Here is a 23,350-nt window from a genome sequence, read left to right as displayed (position 1 = left end):
AAAAATATATCTTTAATCCCCAAACAACGTGAAATACAAAACTATTTTAATTTTCTAACCAAATCAAAAAAGCTTTCAATTATAAAAAATAGAGTAGTGTACAATAAAATCCAAAAAAATATATCCTTGTTATTGTTGACTCTTAATTGGCTAGATGAAAGCAGTCGGTCATCTTCAAGTAATATATCCTTATTGTTATGGTTTTCGTTTCATGGGTTTATTTATTTATTTATTTAATACACAATAATATGTTCTTCACTCTTTAAGTCAAATACCCCTTTACGTACATAGAACGTAAATGTACATTCAAATAAATACTATATAATAGATATAAATTGTCAATAACTATCATCAATGTAATTTTTAACACAATATTAAATTCTAGAAAATCTTTCATATATACATTTTACTACATCACTACGTAGTAAAATGCACGATACACTTTATATATACAAAATTTATACATTGTAGAACAGTCTATACACTTTGGATACACAAAAGCGCTCGGGATACATTAATGATATATTATGGATACATTGCAAGATGCACGATACACTCTATATACAAATTTTATGCAATATATATACTAAATAGACTGTCACTATACAAAAAATATATTAAACTAGAATGTCACTATATAATTTATATACAATAGACTGTCATTATACAAAATAGACTGTCACTATACAAAAATATACTAAATAAACTGCCACTATACAGTTATATACACTAGACTGTCATTATACAAAAATATACAAAATAGACTGTCACTATACTAAATATATGCTAAATAGACTGTCATTATACAAAATAGACTGCCACTATACAAAAAACGGAAAAGGGTCAAAATTGTCCTCGAACTATCAAAAATAGCTTAAATATACCCTCAGTTTATTTTTGGTACCAAATTTGTCCTCGTCGTCTAAAAATTAGACCATTATTGCCCTAAAAACTAACGGCTGCCACATCAGCTTTTGGACATATCTAAATATTACGGAAAAAGGGTCAAAATTGCCCCCGAACTATCGAAAATAGCTCAATTATATCCTCTGTTTGTGTTTGGTACCAAATATGTCTTTGCCCTAAAATCTAACGACTGTCACATCATCTTTTGGACCTATTTAAATAATATAATCATGTTGACATGCCAGTACAATATGACAAAAAAAAAAACCTTCTCCACCCGCAAGAACCCATTTTCTGCGAGGGGTTACTGCATTTCCCGTGAAGGCACAGTGAAGCATTTTAAGTAGCTTGCTAGCTAGGCCAGTGAGGATGGGAAGGATTAGGTGGTATCTAAAAAGTGTATCTTTTTATGAGATTTTGGGTCTAGGTCTTATTTGCGATCGGTCTTCTTTTCTTTTATGTTGGTGAAGGCTGGAAGTGGAAGGGTATATTATTTTAGAGGATGGTCTCATTCTAATGGTTTTCGAGTTTTTTATGAGAGTTATTTTTAAAAGGATATATCTCTGCAACTAATTTGTGACCTTTTTGAGCTATGAGCTTGGATAGCTAGCCATGAGAATACTGCAATATGCAGCTTTTGTTGTTCTCTACCATTTTTGTGATAAGATTTCTTATTTTAAGTGATAAAAGTTGGTATTTTATTTCTTGTATAGTATATTGAAATTTTTACAGATCTGTGAATCTTAAGAATAGCCCAACTAAATTTCTCATAATAAGATTGGTGTAGCTTTAATTAATTGGAAGGAGCAACACTTAGATGAGTCAACGAATGAAAATGGAGAAAGGAATTTTATCCATGGGGGCTTTTGTCTAGATGGAAGACCGTCTGTTGGAGATAGACTTTTGTTGTTCACATGAGTTCATGTGATAGCCGTTAGTTTTTAGGGCAGTAATGGTCCAAATTTTAGATGTCAAGGATATATTTGGTACCAAATACAAGCGAAGGATATAATTGAGCTATTTTCGATAGTTCGAGGGCAATTTTGACCCTTTTCCATAAAATTTAAATATGTCCAAAAGCTGATGTGACAGCCGTTAGTTTTTAAGGCAATAATGGTCCAATTTTTAGACGGCGAGGACAAATTTGGTACCAAAAGCAAATTGAGGGTATATTTGAGCTATTTTCGATAGTTCGAGGACAATTTTGACCCTTTTTCGTACAAAAATATACAAAATAGATTGCCACTATACAAAAAATATATAAAATAGATATTTCGGGCTATTAGATGTAATATGTTTGGGGCGAAGGGCCATTTCGTGTAAGTGAGAAAAAACATGGGTTATTAAAAATTTGAGGGGCTATAGAAGGTAGTTTTCCCTAAAAAATAGGGCAACAAACATAAATAGGCAAAATTTAAGAAACTTTTCTAGAAACATAGCAGCAATAGCTATTTTACACACATGGCAACTAAATAATTATATTCCTAACAGACACCATTAAACCATATACCTATAATCACGCGCCCAATACATTTATTTCCTTAATGAAAACGTTCCTATCACTTTGTAACATTTTTTCTTATATTTCTCTTGAAACCAATCTCTAACATATTTAAATGGTAATATATTTTCCTATTTTTTTGCTGGAATTAATTCATTTCATAACAGATTTTCTACTTTTCATAAATGGATCTATTTACTAGAAAAAAAATACATGTACCTTTTTATACAACATAAACTCTAGCGAAAGTATACATCTTTATATTTTGAAAAAATAAAATACATATGTTTCAAGAAAAATGTAATATATATTTAAGGTATATATAAAATATAAACCAAGTAATTTTATATCATGATTATTTCAGGGAGTACTTTCTTATTAAAAAGATCAAAGGTATACTATTTCCATTGGTATACATAGTATTTCTCATTAAAATGGTATATTCTTAAAAAGGTCACATAAGGTATATTCTTACGTTAATATTTATATACATTGCATTTCTAAACAAAAAAATTATACTAGATATATGCTAATATATTACCTTAATACCATCATAACATATATCGAGTTATACTATGTATATTAATACATTAGTATACCTCTAAAAATGAATTATATCAGGAATATATAATATTATACTTCAATAAAAATATAATATAATTGAGTTATACCATGTATATTACTTTTTCCCCTATATTAATACAATAGTATAAACAGAATTCCTCTAAAAAGTTATACCAAATATTTGTATAATGAATAATTGGATATGTAGTATTAGTTTCATAATGATTAAATGAGTGTAACAGTTAAGAAATGTAATGAAAAATATGAGAACATAACTGAATCCCTAATTTAAAATAGGAGAGAAAGTGTAAAAAGACAAATACCCCATAATTTGTGCATTTTGGCTCTCATTAATTATGTGCATAATCTTTATCTGCCATTAATGTAAAATAATTTGCCATTTATGGAATATTTTTTAACAAAGAGTAGTATTATTTTCTTAAATATTTTTTAAAAAGTGATCAGCTGTGTATTTTATCCTAAAAAATAACCAAGGACTCAACAGAAGTATGAACAACTCAAAATATCTAAGGGGCCATTTGGTTAGAGGAATTAAATGGGTTATTCCAATACAAATTTCAGATTAATCTATTATGTGTTTGGTTGTATTTTAATTAAGATCAAGATTATTTTTATATTACAATCATGGAATTATCTATTCCATATAGAAAAGGGATAAATAATCTTGATTATAATTCAAAAAATTACTATGGGCGGGATATGAGATCGAGTAAGTGCGTGATCAAACATATTTCAAATAATATTACGTAATTTAAAAAAAGTAAGTCCGCTACATGTTAGTAATGTCTATATTATTATATCTATCATTAACAATATGACAATTTTTTTTTAATTTACACAAAATACTTTCCGTAATTATTTAACATCAAATGCCTTCTTGACTACACCTGATAAGGTACAATATGTATTCATCAAGTGGATAAGGTCTTAGTGAGAGACAAAAGTATTTTCCTAATGTTAATTTTTTTTTAAAACTCCCCCAAAAACTCCACACCTTGCTCTTGGGGTGACTCAAACTCACAACCTCTTGGTTGGAAGTAGAGAGTGTTCCCCACTAGAGCAACCCACTCTTGTCAAATTTCTAACTTAATGGACTATCAAAATTATGACATATAGTCCTCCGAATACTTCGACTCTTTTGTCCTCATTTTCTTTTGATGTGTTTCCATCGATATTTCTATTTTTAGCAAATGATTGGACCAGATGCGGAGCCAAAATTTGAAGTTTATGGGTTCGAGATTCTAGTTCTTTTAAATTAATGGGTTCTAAAATAATAATTTATACATATTTCATAAATTTCACAAGATAAATATAAATTTTGCACAAAAACTACTAAGTTCGAACGAACCCGTAAGCAAAAGGCTAGCTCCATCCCGATTGGACCATTCAATCAAAATGTTATATGTAACGAGCTAGGAGGACAACCTCGCAGGCAAAAGAATATACAAATCATTACGATACGTAATTGTAGTTATATTGGAGCCATTATAAAAATGAAAGCTTTTTTAAAATTAAATATTATTATCTAAGAGTATTTATTGTTTGACGTGTAAAATATATTTGCCCATTTTTCCAAAAATAACCATTCAAAATGCCGATTACTGCTAAGAGCCACAAATGAATAAACAAAATGACCTAATGCGATAGATATCTAATCTACCTCAACTTTTCCGTGCGTTATTTTCATTCGAAAATCCATGCAAAAATTTCAAACTGATACAATGCATATAATACAACTTGAGATATGGAAAAGTTATATACGATCTTAATAAACTACCCGAAATATCATATTTAATTAAATTACATGTTTAACCTCTTTCAATGAGAGACTTTCAGAAAGCTCCACAACTTGAACATTTTTTGCAGCCTTGTCCTTTAAATCATCAAGATAATGCTGATAAATATATGATACAAAACCCCATATAGCCAACAACATTGACATCACTTTAACACCAGTTAACTTATCGTGAAGAAAGATCACAGCCAAAACAGGAGCAATAGGCAAACCTAAAATGCTAATCACATTTGAGAATAGTGAGGACACTTTGAAAATCAGCCCTATAGAACCAACTGAGAAAACTTGCCAAGAAATAGCTGTCCCAATTAAATTCAAAACATATCTAACTTTCCCTAATTTATACTCATCCATTTCTTTGTCCATAGTTTTCCACTCACCACTCGCGAAAAATCCAACTAAAATTGCCAATGTCGCAACTAATGACTGGTAAATTGACATCTCTAGAATCAAACGAAAACTTTCCCTCTTAAAGATTTTCTGAAGAGCAAGCTGTGTAATAGAGAGCATCAATGCATAACCAGCAGATGCAGCAACTGTGGATAAAAATCCAATTATGTATTTTTTTCTAGACTTTTTATTGGACTGATCTTCAGAATTGTCGTTTTGGAGGACGAGGAGAGAAGAGGAAATAGTAAGAATTACTAATGAGTTGACAATATAAGGGGTGATTTTTTGTTTATTTAGGAAGAAGGAAAAAAGAGCATTGAATCCCAATTGACTAGCACAAATAAGTGAATAAGTTGTGACAGGGAGGTATTGTAAACCTATTGTGTATAACATACAATTTCCAGCTAGGAACAACCCAAGCAAAGTATAAAGTGAAGCAACGATATAAAAAGATGGTTTCTGTATTTCAGTGATCACTTCATGATTAGTTTTAGTTGATGTGATTAAGAGGAAAGGGATGAGAATTGGGAAGCCTATATTTTGTACTAATGTAGCTAACCATTTGCTATTTCCCCCTTTGTCAAAATATAATCGACCAAAGAGTGTACCTATGGCTTGGCCAGAGAGAACAAATGTTGAGTAAATAACCATTTGGATCCACCATTTGTACTGTACGAAGCTTGGAGCTTTTGACTGATCAGTTCCATTCTGTGAGCTCTCTTCAATTTTTGCTTCGTCATCTGCTGCAACAAATGCCATAAAAATGTTCTGCAAATTAATAAATGACTAGGAAGATGAAAACGAGTAACAATTTTTGGTCGTTTCGTGCATATGATTGTCATTGAACTTTGTCTATTATAACAATAAAGCCGCTAAATAATCTTCACATTGAAGTATATAACTCAACTATATATATGTGTGATTTTCTCTATAAATACATATGAATTTTACACACTATAACACTATGAAAAAGTCAGCAAATGAACTTTACCTATATTTCAGTTACTAACTGAACTTTACTTACTATAACGAAAAGTAATTGGACTTTACCTGCTATAAAAATAATAGTTTAATAACTTAATGATTACAGTGGATAAAAATAGTGGCTATAAGTGAAATTAGTTAACCCTTCATGAAAGAAACCAAATACAGTTGTAAGAGGATTAGAAACAGCACACAGATTCAAAGATTGTGTTAGTTAGATGACTTTTGCTAGCTACAGTATAAAACTACAGTAAATCTATTTGCTACTAGAAGATACACGGCTAAAACATTAGGAAATAAGAGCTAAGCGTGTGATAGTAATTAGCACTTTTTTGGTAAGTTTATTCTTTAGCTTTTGGACTGCCATGAAATCTTTACTTTCCCTAATCTATATGCGGCTAATAAGTTGATATATTATACAGATGACCAAAGAAAATATTTGATAATTAGAAAAATGATCCCGAGAAAAGAAGCTCACCTTGTACTTGTGATTGCACTACTACTGAAGTATCCCCCATCTTATAGAGTAGAGAAAAATCAAAAGAAAAAGAATATTTGTTGAAAACGAACCAAGAATAAGATGGTGCAAAAATAAGGGTTCTTTGTATTTTGATTTAAATAGCCATTTCCCATTTGCTTATTTAAGTCGTAAATGGCGACTTGAATTTTTATTCAATTCTTACTGAATTTTAGGAAAGAGAACAATTTATTGTTTTGTGGTGGCTAAATCTTGGCACATCATCAGTAGATATCCCTGCTGTCCTTTCTCAAATTAGTAATGCCTAGTTTCGCGGTCCTTCCAGCTTAGTAGGTACTAATATTGTTGTGCCATAAATACGATGTCACTCTCTATGTATATTATCTTCATTTCGTTATGACGTTATCCGTCTTGGAGTTGTACGTTTTTATAGGAACAATGGAAAATGCAATGTCGGACGGTCGAGTTTCCTCCGCTCTTAATTAATGATGAAACTGGAGTAACCTGAGTTAGGGAGTTAATTACAGTAGACTACACCATAGTTGAGTAGTTAGTTAATTATTGTTAGAATGAGTCGGTTAGTGAGTGCTTAGCTGGACATTAGCTGACAGTTAGTTAGTGGAGTAACAGATAAATAGATTGTATATATGTATGTGCTTACAAATGGTTATGTGACTAACGAAGCCATTTTGCATTTCATTCTCTCTGTCGTCTCTCCCTATGATTCCTCTCTAGACCTCCATTGTTACAGATTGCACAACAGATAGCTCAGTTTAATATGATATCAGAACCCACTGGGAATTAGCGTATCTCACATGAGCAGAGCAACATTCTCGATTAAGATTTACGATTGACGATGAATTACCAGAAAAACTTAGTCACAATCATCCCTTATTTTTGACCTCAAATGATAACTCCGGAGCTGTGCTAGTCTCACTGCAGCTACAAGGACCGGAGAATTACTCCATATGGAGCCGTGCGATGAGAATCGCAATCATATGTCACAATAAACTAGGGTTCATCGAAGGCACATGCAAAAAAGAGGATTTGGTCCAAACTTAGTAGATCTGTGGGAGCGTTGCAACGCCATAGTGTTATCGTGGATTATGAACTGTGTTTCGCCAGAATTACTTTGTGGCATTATCTATTCCTCAAATGCAAGCGTTGTTTGGGGAGAACTGAAAGAGCGATTCAACAAGGTCAGTTGTTCTAGAATCTTCCAGATTCACAAGCAAATTACAATAATTAGTCAAGGTACAAGCTCGATTTCAACTTGTTTTTCGAAGTTGAAGCTACTTTGGGTAGAGTTTGAGTGTTTAGCCCCAATTCCTGGATGTGATTGTGCAAAATCACGAGAATTTGTCCAATTCATGGAGTGATTGAAGCTATTACAATTTCTTATGGGTATCAATGAATCCTATGAGTAGCCGCGAAGCGAGATACTCATGATGGTTCCAGTTCCAACCTTAAACAAGGCATACTCCATGCTGACTAAGCGTGAGAGTTAGAGAAGCATAATCAATACATTTCTTGGAGTCGAAGGGGTGGATGTAACTGCCTTGATGACTGCTAAGGCTGGGAATCAGCAGAGACAGAGGAGAAATTACATTCTTTACTGTGACTACTGCAAATTGAAGGGTCATACTCGTGAAGGATGTTATAAACTAATTGGATATCCATAGGACTTCAAGTTCAGAAAGAAGGTAGTTTCAATACTGCTCACAATGCCTTTTTGAAAGAGAATGCAAAACCAGAGGCAAGTGGAAGCAAAATACAAATGGGGGACAAAATCATGAATGCTGATACTTTGAGAGGTTCTTACTTCACACCTGAACAATACAGTCAAATATTGAAGCCGCTGAGCAAAGAAGGTTCAGAGAATACATGAGACACCTCCTCTGCAAATATGGCAGGTAAAATTAAAGCTTTCTTAGTAGAATTGAAGAAGGACTGGATAGTGGACACATGAGCTACAAACCAAATGACCTCTAATAAGAGTTTACTACATGATAAAGCAAAAATCAACAATTGTAATGCTAGAAGGGTACATTTGCCTAATGGTACCACTACTACAGTAAGTCATGTTGGTTCTTACACTATGGGAAATACTGGAACTTTGAGCAATGTCTTATGCATTCCAAATTTTAAGTATAACCTTCTGTCTGTGTCTAAGATCACAAGAGACCTATGTTGCTCAGCCACCTTTTCCCCCCACTTCTTTCTATTCCAGGACCTTTATAGTGGAAAGGTGAAGGTGATTGGTAGAGAGAGGGAGTGACTCTATAGGCTTTCTCATAATCTTGGAAGAAGGAAAGACATTTCAGTAAAGGAGTTAACTGCAACACAAGGGAAAATGGATGTAGGACTATGGCATAAGAGGTTAGGGCATACATCATTAGGAACAATAAAACAACTTCTGGGATTATCTCACGAAGATTGTAAAGTAGCAGTTGAAATTGTACTGTGCGTCCTTTAGCAAGGCACACTAGATTGCCCTTTAAGCACATTGATAGTAGAACTGCAAAATTTTTTCAATTGTTGCACATTGATGTATGGGGTCCTTATCATGTACCTACTGTTGGTGGAAATAAATCGTTCTTGATAACTGTGGATGACCGTTTTCGTATGACCTGGGTGTTTCTGTTAAAACTCAAGAGTGATGTAATTATAGTACTTAAAAGTTTCTTTATAATGGTGTAGAATCAAGACCATAAAGAGTATTAGATCAGACAATAGTGGAAATTTTATTAACTTTGAATGTCATCAATTGTTCCAATCTATAGGGATTATACATCAGAAAACTTATGTATACACTCCAAAACAGAATGGCATAGCTGGAAGAATACACATGCACATTTTGGAGATTGCAAGGGCTGTTAAGTTTCAAGGAGGAATTCCTATGAAGTTTTGGGGGCAATGTGTTCTAACTTCTATTTACTTGATAAACAGGATGCCATCAGTAGCTTTGAATGGCAAATCTCCTTATGAAGTCTTCCACAAACAGAAACCCAGTCTAACACATTTGAGAGTGATTAGTTGTCTATGATTTGCAAGAAGGCTGAACAATCATGGCAAATTTGCTCACAGAGCTATCCCAGCTGTCCTTATGGGCTACTCTGCAGTAACCAAAGGCTACATTTTATATGACTTAACCAATCATGTTTTCTTCATTAATAGGGATGTTACTTTTAGGGAAGGAGTGTTTCCATTCAAGCACAAGGGAGCTGGACCACAACCCTTGTTCCAGACCTCTGAAGAAGACCATTCTACCATCTTCGACACCCCTCAGGACAACCACATGCTACCTAGAGATATTTCAACACAGGATGGAGATCCTCTACCTAATACTGAATAAGCTCTTCCATAATTTGAAGCACTTGATCTAGTTGCAGCTGAAGTTCTTCCACACTCTAAAACAACTGAATAAGGTGCTACTGAAGCTGATTTTCCAGCTGAGAAGTCATCATCAGGAGATCTTGCTTCTGCACCATCTGAGCAGCATTTAAGAGGAATCCTGCTTGGATGACTTATTATATCACCAATGTCTTTGCTAATAGTACATCTTCCCTTCCACATTCTATTTATCATTACTTAAATTATACTAACCTTAGTCCTCATTACAAGCAACCTTTACTTCTGTGGTTGAACCAAGGAGTTATCAAGAGGCTTCTACAGATCCCAGATGGATTGCAGCCATGAAGGATGAGATACAGGCCTTGGAAGATAACAACACTCTGGAGTTGGTCCATCTGCCACCAAGAAAACATGCAATTGGTTGCAAGTGTGTGTTCAAGGTCAAGTACAATGCTAATGGTGACATTGAAAGGTTCAAGGCACACTTAGCAGCCAAGAGATACAATCAACAAGAGGGTCTTGACTACCACGATACATTTTCCCCTGTAGTCAAGATAGTGACTGTGAGATCAATGGTGTCCATTGCTGCAACAAAATATTGTCATATATACCAAATGGATGTGTATAATGCCTTTTTACAAAGTGATCTTCATGATAAAGTTTACATGGTACCACTAGAGGGTTTTTCAAGCCAAGAGGAGCATGGAATAGTTTGCAGGCTTGTCAAATCCCTATATGGGTTGAAACAAGCTAGTCGACAATGGAATGTCAAGTTGACTGAAGCCTTAATTGCTCAAGGCTTCACACATAGCAGCTTGGATTACTTTCTATTCACAAAAAGGCAAGGAAAAGATTTAGTGGTTATCCTAGTCTATGTGGATGGCATGTTAATTACTGGGAACAACCTGTCACTAATACAAGCAACTAAGCACAAGCTACAACAATCCTTCAAAATGAAGGATCTTGGAGAATTGAAGTACTTTCTAGGGATAGAGTTCAGTAAATCAGGAATGAACCAAAGAAAGTATGCATTGGAGCTTATCACAGACATGAGATTGGGTGCCTCCAAACTAGCCTGGACACCATTAGAATACAATCAGAAGCTTACAGTAAAAGAAATGGATGAACTCACAGGACACATAGATGATGAATTACTGGAAGACACAGGGAAATATCAAAAATTGAAAGGGAGACTGCTTTACTTGACACTGACCAGATTGGATATTGCTTTTACAGTCCAAACACTAAGTCAGTTCATGCAACAACCTAAGAGGAGCTATTGGGAAGCAACACTCAGGGTTGTAAGGTACATAAAGAAGGAACCAGACTTAGGAATATTGATGAGTAGCATAAAGACCAATAGTTTGACTGCATATCGTGATGCAGATTGGGCATCATGCCCAAACATAAGAAAGTCAGTCACATGCTTCATTATCAAACATGGAGATTCACTTATATCATGGAAGTCAAAGAAACAAAACACAGTATCAAGGAGCTCGGCAGATGTAGAGTATAGGAGCATGGCATGGACAATAACTGAGCTGGTATGGCTAATAGGGATCTTCAAAGAGTTGGGAGCAGAAGTAGAAGTGCCATTGGACCTACATTGTGACAGCAATACAACTCTACAAATAACAGCCGACCCAGTATATCTTGAAAGGACCAAGCATATAGAGGTTGACAGCATTACTAGAAATTCGGCAAAAATCGTAAAAAAAGAAACAGACCAAAGTAGGTCGGTAATGGCCAATAACCGTCCAAAATGCTACCATTAACATGTGGTCGGTATTTTGAAGGTCGGAAAGGATACCGACCAACTTTGGTCGGTCAATTAAATTCAGAACAAAGGAAATTGCTGAAAAAACCGACCAAAGTCGGTCGGTATTTTAATTATATAATTAAAAAATGCACCATCTAGGAATCGAACCAAGGTCTGTATTATGGTAGGATACTATTCTACCACTAGACCATTGGTGCATTTTATTTTAAGACTGTCTTTTATTTTATTTATACTCTTTAATTGTATTTTCGCACAAAAATAACCGACCAATGTCGGTCGATTTTGTTAAAAAATAAAATTACCGACCGAATTTGCTCGATTTTTTAAAATGACCGGCCGAATTAACCGACCGATTGTGATCGGTTTTTTAATATTTATTTTAATTTATTTTAAATGAAAAATCGACCAAAGTTAGTCGGTTTCTTGAAAAATAAATTTTGTGGGACTCAAAAATAGTTTTCTGCTTTTTTGCGCTAAAGCAAACCGACCAAAGTTGGTCGGTTTCATAAAAAAAATTTAAAAATTAAAAAAATTTGAAAATTTTCAAAATTTATCAAATTTCAATCTCAAAACACTGATTAAATGGTGAAAACAATGATATATTCGTGTATATTAACCAAATCCGAGTTAGAATCAGTTACCCCAATGTCTTTCCTTGAAAATCTATCAAAAATCGCCTCTACTCAAGCTCCAATTTATCAAAAATGGCGAATGTGGCGAATGCCCTCCTTTATAATTCTGCCCAGGCAGCCCTCGATCATGACCTCGATCCTCGGCCTCGATCGTGGTTCGATCATGGCCCTCGATCCTCGACCTCGATCGTGGCTTCGATCATGTCCTCGATCCTTGGCCTCGATCATGTCTTCGATCATGGCCCTCGAGCCTTTGCCTTCGATCATGATCCTCGATCATGGCCTCGATCCTGGGCCTCGATCTTGGGCTCGATCACTGCCCAGAATTTCCAATAGAAGAGAAAAATTGCAGCAGCTGTTTTAAGTCAAACTTTTGATCCGTTAACCATCCGAAACTCACCCGAGGGCCTCAGGACCTCAACCAAATATACCAACAAGTCCTAAAATATCATACGGACTTATTTGAAACCTCAAATCACATAAAATGATGCCAAAACCACGAATCATGCTCCAATTCAAACTTAATGAAACTTAAAATTTCCAACTGCTACGTTAATCAGTATCTTTTCTAATTTCTTTAATATTGCTAGTAAAATAATAAAATTACTTAGAAAATTATTCTGAAGATAATTGATATATGTTTTATTTATTTGTTGGCTTGCCTAGCTGTAATGTTGGGCGCCATCACGACCTATAGGTGAAATTGGGCCGTGACATAAAATAAGTAAAACATTATGACTTTTAGACCTCAGTAGTATTACTATTAGCTTATGCATGGAATACAATATTATTATAAAAGCAAAATAATATCTATATATATCTATCTATATCTATATCTATATCTATATCTATATCTATATCTATATCTATATCTATATCTATATCTATATCTATATCTATATCTATCTATATTATTATAAAAGTATGAATGTTCCATGGTAAATATTGAACGATAAAAATATCCTTGAAATATTAACCTACTTTTATGCCTGTATACGGTCGAAATTGATTTCGGCCTTCGTACGATTGATCGAGATGGGATCATGATGGACCAAAGGAAGACTTCGTGATATCGAGATAGGCTCCGAAGATGGTACGAACGAGCGTCAGATTTCAGGTATAGGTCAAATATCGAGTTCGAAGTCATTATCGAGCTCGGGTCCGAATCGAACTATGATAAGATGTTGTAGACTCGAGATTAAGGGGCAGAGGCCCACCGATACCGAGCCCAGATCATCATCTGATCCCGAGTTAGCATCAAGCTCAAGTCCGCATCGAGCTCTAAAAATAATACCGACCGACACCGAGGCCGATTGAGCTCGAGCTCACAGACAAGAGCCGTTGCAAACACACTAAGGGAGAGAATCTCGGCGGGAATTAGGGAAAAACTGATTTATCATGTATTCTCCACTATGTATTTTTAATTATATCTAAAGTAGGATCATCCACTATAAAGAGGATGGCTACATTTCTGTAGAGGACACTTCTTGGATTACATTGTAACAAAAACACCATACACTCCTGTATTGAAGAGTTATTCTTTTAAGCTTCATAGATTGATTCATCTTGTTTAGTCCTCAAAATCATCTTCTTTCCAACCTTGTTTATTTTTCATTCTTTGCAATCCGTATTTGATATTTCTATTTATCCTTACGATTTGTATTAAGCTATACCGCATATCCTTAGAACTACGTACAAATTCAACTCTATCCGTTTTTTGGGTAAATAGTTTGGAGCCCACCGTGGGGCTAAGGATAAAAGTGGTTATTTGATACGAATATGCAAACGCATGCCATTTTACACATGTCTTTTGAAAGTGTCTTTGGCTTCAGATTAGCAATGGCAAACCCTCAATTAATGGCTTTACCTATCGAAAACGAAGCCAGCCTTCAAGACGAAACCAACAACTTGATGCCCAGGGCCGGAGGGCTGCTTATCGATGCCATGGAAGCTCGATTCGGAGCACCTGAAGCTCGGGTCAAAGTACCACTAGACGTTAATTCACATGTGGCCCTTGAGGCAAACCAACGTTCTGAACCTGAAAATAGCGTTCATGGCGGTACTCGATCTGCGGCTCGAGACAGCCATAACGTTGAGGAAAATAGAGTCAGCTTGCGTATGATTTTTGAAATGCTGCAAGCCTAACAGGTAGCGATAGCTCAATTGCAGAGCCAAAATCAGACACCAAGCAGGCCAGAACCCAATCCACCTCGCGAAATTGCCCACAAAATGGAGCCAGCCGTAGTAAGGTCAAACGATCAAGAATCGGGGACTACTCCCGAAATTGCTAAGATACTCGAGGAGCTCACAAAGCGGATCGAAGCAAATGATAAAAAATAGAAACATATAACTCCAGGGTCGATCAGATCCCGGGGGCACCACCAATGATAAAAGGGATATATTCCAAACAATTCGTGCAAACGCCTTTTCCCTTGAGTGCAGCCCCAATGCCAATTCCGAAAAAATTCCGTATACCCAAGATTCCCAAATATAACGGAACTACCGACCCCAACGAACACGTCACCTCTTACACATGTGCCATCAAGGGTAACGATTTAGAAGATGACGAAATCGAATATGTGTTGTTAAAAATTTTTGGAGAGACTCTCTCGAAGTGTGCAGTGATTTGGTATCACAATCTGCTACCAAATTCCATCGACTTATTTGCCATGCTGGCAGATTCTTTTGTAAAGGCACTCGCCGGTGCCATAAAAGTCGCAACAAGGAAATTAGACCTTTTAAAAGTAAAACAAAGGGAAAATGAAATGCTGAGGAAATTCGTGTACCGTTTTCAAATGGAACGCATGGATTTGCCACCAGTCACAGACGATTGGACCGTTCAAGCTTTCACCCAAGGGTTGAACGAGCGAAGTTCGATAGCATCACGTCGGCTAAAACAAAATTTGGTCGAATATCCAGCTGTAACTTGGGCAGATGTGCACAATCGGTATCGGTCAAAAATCAGGGTCGAGGACGACCAATTAGGAGCTCCTTCCGAATCAGTACATCCAAACAGGCCGGTTGTTAAAAACCAGAGGGATATCGACAGAGAACCAAGGTCGAACAGAGACCGATATCAACCATACAACAAAAATTGAAGGAATAATGATTCGGGATGCAATTCCGCCCAGAATAATCGAAGGAGTGATCAAGGACAGAATTCTCAGGGACTTATGAGCAAAAGTGGTTTTGAAAAATATGCCGATCCTATAGAGGCACCTCGATTATCAGAATATAACTTTAGCATCGATGCATCGGGCATTGTATCGGCAATCGGAAGGATCAAAGATACTAGGTGGCCCAGACCCATGCAAACTGATCCTTCCCAAAGAAACCCAAACTCAATATGCAAATACCATGGCACACATGGCCACAAGACTGAGGATTGTAGACAATTAAGGGAGGAGGTAGCTCGTCTATTCAATAAGGGCCACCTTCGAGAATTCCTCATCGATCGAGCCAAGAACCATTTCAGAGAGAGAGACGCCAACAGAAAAAATGAACAGGAGGAACCTCAACATATCATTCATATGATCATTGGTGGGGTCGACACTCCGCAGGAACCCATAATCAAACGCTTAAAGATACCGATCACTAGATAAAAATGAACCCGAGATTACGTGATCGAAGACACTTTATCATTCAACAACAAAGAAGCCGAAGGCATCTCTCAGCCCCACAACGACGCTCTAGTAATTTCTATGTTATTAGATAAAGTTCAAGTTAGGCGTGTTTCAGTGGATCCAGGTAGCTCTACGAATATCATCCAATCGAGGGTCGTGGCGCAACTCGTTCTGCAAAATAAAGTCATGCCCGCAGCTCGGGTCTTAAACGGCTTCAACATGGGCAGTGAAATAACTAAAGGGGAGATTATTCTACCGATAAACATGGCTGGGACCATCCGAAATACCAAGATCCACATAATCGAGGGTGACATGAGGTAAAATGCCATGCTCGAAAGGCCTTGGATCCACAGTATGAGGGAAGTTCCTTCGACTCTCCACCAAGTAATAAAATTCCCGACGTCGGATGGTGTAAAAACAGTGTACGGGGAGCAGCATGCTGTGAGGGAAATATTTTTGATCGATGAGGTAACGTCGATGCCAACAATATCAAACTCAGAAAGGTCAAGCATCAAAGGTAAATAAGAAGTTAAATAGAAATCACAGCCGCCAGCCTCGACCGAATCGGGGAAGCAGGAAATAGAAGAAGAACAAGAGGATTTTCTGATCCCTCGAACTTTTATCATCCTAAAGATTCTGACACCACCAAATCGACGGTCGAAGAATTGGAACAAGTTATATTGATCGGGCACCTGCCCGAGAGAAAGGTATGCCTGGGAACGGGATTGACCCCCGAACTCAGGAAACAACTTATTCAATTTCTTATCGATAACATAGATTGTTTTGCTTGGTCCCATTTATATACAATAGGGATCCCGCCAGATATAACGACGCATCGGCTAAGCTTAGACCCTAGGTTCAAACCGGTGAAGCAAAAGAGAAGACCCCAGTCCGAGGTAAAACACGCATTCATAAAGGACGAGGTAACTAAACTTCTAAAAATAGGATCCATTCGGGAGGTGAAGTATCCCGAATGGTTAGTCAATTTAGTTGTAGTCCCTAAAAATGGGGACAAACTTAGAATGTGTGTAGATTATAAGGATATAAACAAAGCACGCCCCAAAGATTCTTTTCCGCTGGCCAACATCGATCGCATGATCGATGCCACGGCCAGCCACGAGGTCCTTACTTTTCTCGATGCCTATTCCGGGTATAATCAAATCCAAATGAACCCGGAAGACCAGGATAAAACTTCATTTGTCACCAAGCATGGAACATAATGTTATAATGTGATTCTCTTCGGGCTAACAAATGCAAGAGCTACTTACCAACGCCTGGTAAATAAAATGTTCGAGGAATAAATAGGTAAATCAATGGAAGTTTATATTGATGACATGCTAGTTAAGTCCCTGCGTGTAGAGGACCATTTGGCTCATTTGCAGGAAACATTCGAGATTTTGAGGAAATACAACATGAAGCTCAACCCTGAGAAGTGTGTTTTCGGGGTCGGTTCGGGAAAGTTCCTCGGCTTCATGGTATCAAATCGGGGGATCGAGATCAACCCCGATAAAATCAAGGCCATTGAAGACATCGCATCGTGGACAGTGTAAAAGCCGTGCAAAGGCTGGCAGGACGGATTGCTGCCTTAAGCTGATTTATTTCGAGGTCGTCAGATTGAAGTTATAGATTTTTCTCTCTACTAAAAAAGAAGAGTGATTTCTCTTGGACCCCGGAATGCCAACAGGCATTAGAAGAATAGAAGTGATATCTATCGAGCCCAGCATTGCTTCGTACTCCAAAAATAGATAAAAAACTTTACTTGTACTTGGCAGTATTGGAAATCGCGGTAAGTGGTGTCCTAGTTCGAGAAGAGCAAGGTGCGCAATTTCCCGTTTACTATGTAAGTAGAACCTTTGGAGAGGTAGAAACTAGATATCCACACTTAGAGAAATTGGCACTTGCACTGATAAGTGCATCTAGAAAGTTAAAACTGTACTTTCAATGTCACCCCATATGCGTATTAACTACTTACCCACTTCATAATATTTTGCACAAGCCCGAACTATCGAGCCGATTGGCCAAATGGGCCGTCGAACTCAGTGGGTACAATATCGAATATCAACCCCGTGCGGCCATCAAGTCTCATATTTTAGCAGACTTCGTGGCCGATTTCACGCCATCCCTCATACCCGAAGTCGAAAAGGAACTCTTGTTAAAATCGGGTGCATCATCGGGGGTATGGATCCTTTTCACGGACGGGGCTTCGAACGTGAAAGGGTCCGGGCTAGGCATCGTTTTAAAGCCGCTTACGGGTAGCACCATCAGGTAATCTATCAAAACTACTAGATTGACTAACAACGAGGCCGAGTGTGAGGCCATGATTGCAGGTCTCGAGCTAGCCAAAAGCTTGGGAGCAGAAGTCATTGAAGCCAAATGCGACTCTTTACTGGTGGTGAATCAGGTAAACAAAACCTTCGAAGTTCGAGAGGATAGAATGCAAAGGTATTTGGACAAACTGCAGGTCACTTTGCACCATTTCAAAGAGTGGACTTTACATCATGTACCACGAGAAAAAAATGGTAAGGCCGATGCAGTTGCAAATTTGGGATCATCGGTCGAGGACGATGAGATAAGCTCGGGGACTGTCGTTCAACTCTCCAGATCCGTGATCGAAGAAGGTCATGCCGAGATAAATTCTACAAGCTTAACTTGGGATTGGAGGAATAAGTATATTGAATACTTGGAGAACAGGAAGCTCCCATCGAACCCTAAATATTTGAGGGCCCTATGAACCAAAGCTGCTCGATTCACATTGGATGCAAATGGAACATTATACCGAAGGACATTCGATGGACCACTGGCAGTATGCTTAGGTCCGGGAGACACCGACTACATCCTACGTGAGATTCACGAGGGTACTTGTGGAAATCACTCCGGTACCGATTCATTAGTCCGAAAAATAATCAGTGCAAGGTATTATTGGATCGATATGGACAAGGATGCAAATGAGTTTGTTCGAAAATGTGACAAATGTCAAAGGTTTGCACCAATGATCCATCAGCCCGGAGAGCAACTTCACTCAATCCTATCCCCATGGCCATCCATGAAATGGGGAATGGATATTGTCGGCCCTCTGCCATCGGCCAAACGTAAAGTTAAGTTCATTTTATTTATGAATGACTATTTCTATAAATGGGTTGAAGCATAGGTATTCGTGAAAGTAAGAGAGAAAGAGGTTAAAGACTTTATCTGGAATCATATCGTGTGTCGATTCGGGATACCCGCCAAAATAGTGTGTGACAATGGGAAACTGTTTATCGGAAGGAAAGTGACGAAATTCCTCGAAGACCACAAAATAAAAAGGATATTATCAACACTATATCACCCTAGTGGGAACGGACATATCGAATCAACAATCAAAACTATCATTCAAAACCTAAAGAAAAGGTTGAACGATGCTAAGGGAAAATGGAGAGAAATCCTACCCGAAGTTCTTTGGGCATATGGAACAACATCAAAATCTTGTACGGGGGCAACCCCATTCTCCTTAGTATATGGCTCCGAATCCTTGATTCCAGTCGAAGTCGGGGAACCCAGTGCCAGGTTTCAATATACAACAGAAGAGTCAAATAACGAGGCTATAAATACTAGCCTCGAATTATCGGATGAAAAATGAGAAGCTGCTCTCGTCCAATTGGCCGCCCAAAAGCAACGAGTCGAAAGATAATATAATTGAAGAACCAAGCTTCGCCATTTTAAACCCGGGGACTTAGTGCTACAGAAAGTCACCCTCAGTACCCGAAATACAAACTAAGGAAAACTGGGTCTAAGCTGGAAAGGACCATATTAGGTTCTCGAAAATGTCGGAAAAGGATCCTACAAGCTCGATATTATAAACGACAAACAACTATCAAGCAATTGGAATGTGTCGCACCTAAAACGATACTACTGCTAAGGTACGACCCTCCCATATTCATTTATATTTTGAAACTAACCCTTGCAGGAGCCTGATCATGAGCAAGGATGGATCCTTCGAATACAAAGCCCTAGGTCTGAAAGCACGCGTTGCACTCTTTTTCCCTTAGACCGGTTTTATCCCAAATGGGTTTTTCGGCAAGGTTTTTAATGAGGAAACCATTGATCGTGCTAAACTTAGAAACAATTTGAAAGTATCCGAGGCCTCTTTAGAATCGACGTCAAATACTGGAGGGGGAGGGGGGGTATTAAGCCCTCAAATATATCAAGTTCTGATGCAAGAAAGTTACTTCATAACAACAGAGTTCCGATAGGAAAAATTGTAAGAGCCAAATGGTCAAAACGAACCATGCTCATGTAGTTGGCCCGAGCCCTGACGTAAAACATGAACACATGTATAATGACTTGCAAAGAAAGTTTTCTTCTTTACCGATATCCTATATCCAAGAAAAATTCCTCTATTTAGAGATTTATTATGCAAACAGGATTGAGGTAAATCAACGAGTTTGAGCAGAACTCACTCGACTATTATGCCTACGGGATACATTACTTCGAGTTCGAAACATTCACTCGACCACTAAGCCTATCGGCTACTCTTATTCCGAGTTCGAGTAAACACTCACTCGACTATTACGCCTACGGGCTACATTACTTTGAGTTCAAAACATTCACTCGACCACTAAGCCTACGGGCTACTTTTATTTTGAGTTCGAGCAAGCACTCACTCGACTATTACGTCTACGGGCTACATTACTTCGAGTTCGAATCATTCACTCGACTACTAAGCCTACGGGCTACTTTTATATCAAGTTCGAGCAAGCACTCACTCGACCCTTACGCCTACAGGCTATATTACTTCGAGTTCGAAACATTCACTCGACTACTAAGCCTACGGGCTACTCTTATTCCGAGTTCGAGCAAGCACTCACTCGACTATTATGCCTACGGGGTACATTACTTCGAGTTCGAATCATTCACTTGACTACTAAGCCTACGGGCTACTTTAATTTCAAGTTCGAGCAAGCACTCACTCGACCCTTATGCCTACAGGCTATATTACTTCGAGTTTGAAATATTCACTCGCCTACTAAGCCTACGGGCTACTCTTATTCCGAGTTCGAGCAAGCACTCACTCGACTATTACACCTACGGGCTACATTACTTCAAGTTCGAATCATTCACTTGACTAATAAGCCTACGAGCTACTTTTATTTCGAGTTTGAGTAAGCACTCACTCGACCTTTACACCTACGGGCTACATCATCTCAAGTTTGAGCAATCACTCAACTCGACTACTAAGCCTATGGGCTACCTTATTTCAAGTTTGAGTAAGCGCTCACTCGGTTATAAAGGCTACAAAGTCCAAATTCGATCAAATTGCCTAAAACCTTTTGAAAACATTCATAAGGCATACATAAAACAAAATCTTCACAAGGCAGGAAACAAAACAGAGGCAAATCGATAAAAGAAAAAGATATTTATATATATATACAAGATTGTTTACATGATTGTTTGAAACATAAAAACTAAGGGCTAAGTTTCTTGGTTATCTTCGGGAGCGGTCTCTTCTCCACCGGGCTCCCCCCCGCTCTCGAACCCGCTCTTGCTCCCATCATCGTTATCATCATCACCATCGTCATCATCAGAAGACAAGACTTCAGCATCGGCTTTGAGCTCTCTAGCCCTTTTTATCTCTTCAGCAAGGTCGAAACCTCAAGCATGGATCTCCTCGAGGGTCTCCATCCGAGATCGACACTTAGCCAGTTCAACAACCCAATGTGCTCGAGTATCGACTGTCTCGGCTGTCTCTCTTGCTTGTACTTGGGTAGCTTCAGCATCGTCCCAATAGACGAGCACAAGTGCATCCGCATCGGTCTTTGCCTTTTCGACTTCAGATTCGGCCTTGGCAAGTTCAAAGGCCAACCGAGCCTCGAGCTCCTCTCTTCTTCTTGCTTAAACCGAGCTTTTCTCCTTCATCCTTTGAAGCTGGTTTTTGGCCAATGATAATTGGGCTCAAGCAGTCTCCTTCTCTACATCGAAGCGATCCATACCTTCTTTTCACTTCAAGGTCTACGCTTTTATCACATCGACCTCCTCACGGAGTTTTTCGATCATCTCAATGTTCTGCTGCAGCTGTGAGACCGAAACATTAGCCATCGTTACGGTATCGAGCCCATAGGATTTTAAAAGTATCATTACCTGCTCGGACAGATCGGTCTGATCTTGGTAAGCCTTGGCCAACTCAGCTCGGAGGTCTTTGATTTCCTCTCCCCTTTGTCCTAAGAGGAGTTTAAGGGAGTTCCTCTCCTCCGTGACCCGTCAGAGGTCGGCCTCGTATCGACGCATCTTAGTTCGAGACCGAGAACATGCTTCTCGATGAACTGATGCGGCCTGCAAAGAAAGAACAAACGAAATTAGAAATGAAAAACAAGCATAAAAGCATTACCAACAAAGTGAGTTAAGGCTTACCCGATTTAAAGCTTGCTGCACTTCGAGGATAAGATCCGATGCATCATTAGTACCGACAATGTCCTCGACACCGGTAAACAAACCATGAAAAAGATCATTTCCCTCATGAGATCCATCTACCTCAAGTGCCCCTAAATCTTGGGCTTCCCGAATCGCCCCTTCGGAAAAAGCAGGGAAAGTGGGTGAGTCTTCGATTACTACCGCCCAAGTAAGTCACTTGGGGCATTCTCTTCGGTTCGAAGAGAGTCAGGAACGGCCCCCTCAAGCATATCCACCATCCATTGACTTCGATAGGATATATCCTCGATTTCCAACGGCTCGGGGACTTTGCCTGAATCTTTCTCCGATATATCCTCAGTTCGAGGCGGAGCCTGATAAACCACCATCGATCCAGCTGCCTGTGGGGCATCGATGGTTTTCTTCATTCGGGCCGCCAGCGCGGACCATTCATTTTCTTCTTCTTCTTCTTCTTCTTCTTCTTCTTCTTCTTCTTCTTCTTCTTCTTCTTCTTCTTCTTCTTCTTCTTCTTCATCGTCGTCTTCTTCCCTTATACGCAGAACTGATTCTACAGTCAAAGGAATGGTATTCTTCTTCAGCTTACGAGTCGTCCTCTATTTTCCTTCACCAGCTTTGGAACAGAGGCCGAAGCCTCCTCCTCGACGGAGGAGGGCCTCAAAACCGCATCTTTTCCCACATCTAATTACGGGAAAATTTATTAAAATATATATGGAAAGCATCTTGTTCGAACTACCAAAAAATACGAGAAAGGGGCTTACCATGATTTTTGGCCTCCTATCGGCCTTTTGACCAGTCACGCCATGAGCGCTCGGCGTATGTGGAAGTCGAAACCAGATCCCGTACCTAGTTCTTGAGATCAGGAACTGCTGCATCACAAAAAGGGAGATATCGGTGAGAAAAGAAATGAAAGGGAAAAATAG

General features: G+C 38.2%; 1 protein-coding gene across 2 annotated transcripts; it reads right to left on the bottom strand.

Moving 5' to 3' along the window:
- Positions 1 to 4,738: 4,738 nt before the first annotated feature.
- Positions 4,739 to 6,825, bottom strand: LOC107775284 (putative purine permease 10). Of its 2 annotated transcripts, none has more exons than XM_016595002.2 (2): positions 6,640 to 6,825; positions 4,739 to 5,920 (listed from the first exon to the last, which is right to left on the bottom strand). In XM_016595002.2, the coding sequence occupies exons 1-2, from the start codon at positions 6,677 to 6,679 to the stop codon at positions 4,788 to 4,790; spliced, it is 1,173 nt and encodes a 390-aa protein (XP_016450488.1). In that variant the 5' UTR covers positions 6,680 to 6,825; the 3' UTR covers positions 4,739 to 4,787. The 2 variants fall into 2 exon arrangements, with proteins under 2 accessions (XP_016450488.1, XP_016450489.1); XM_016595003.2 differs by having other exon boundaries at positions 4,739 to 5,917.
- Between the last annotated feature and the right edge of the window lie 16,525 nt (positions 6,826 to 23,350).

This window comes from Nicotiana tabacum, chromosome 17, assembly GCF_000715075.1.
Source record: "Nicotiana tabacum cultivar K326 chromosome 17, ASM71507v2, whole genome shotgun sequence".
In the NCBI taxonomy this organism is placed as follows: Eukaryota; Viridiplantae; Streptophyta; class Magnoliopsida; order Solanales; family Solanaceae; genus Nicotiana; species Nicotiana tabacum.
This window is presented reverse-complemented; position numbering and strand designations above follow the sequence as displayed.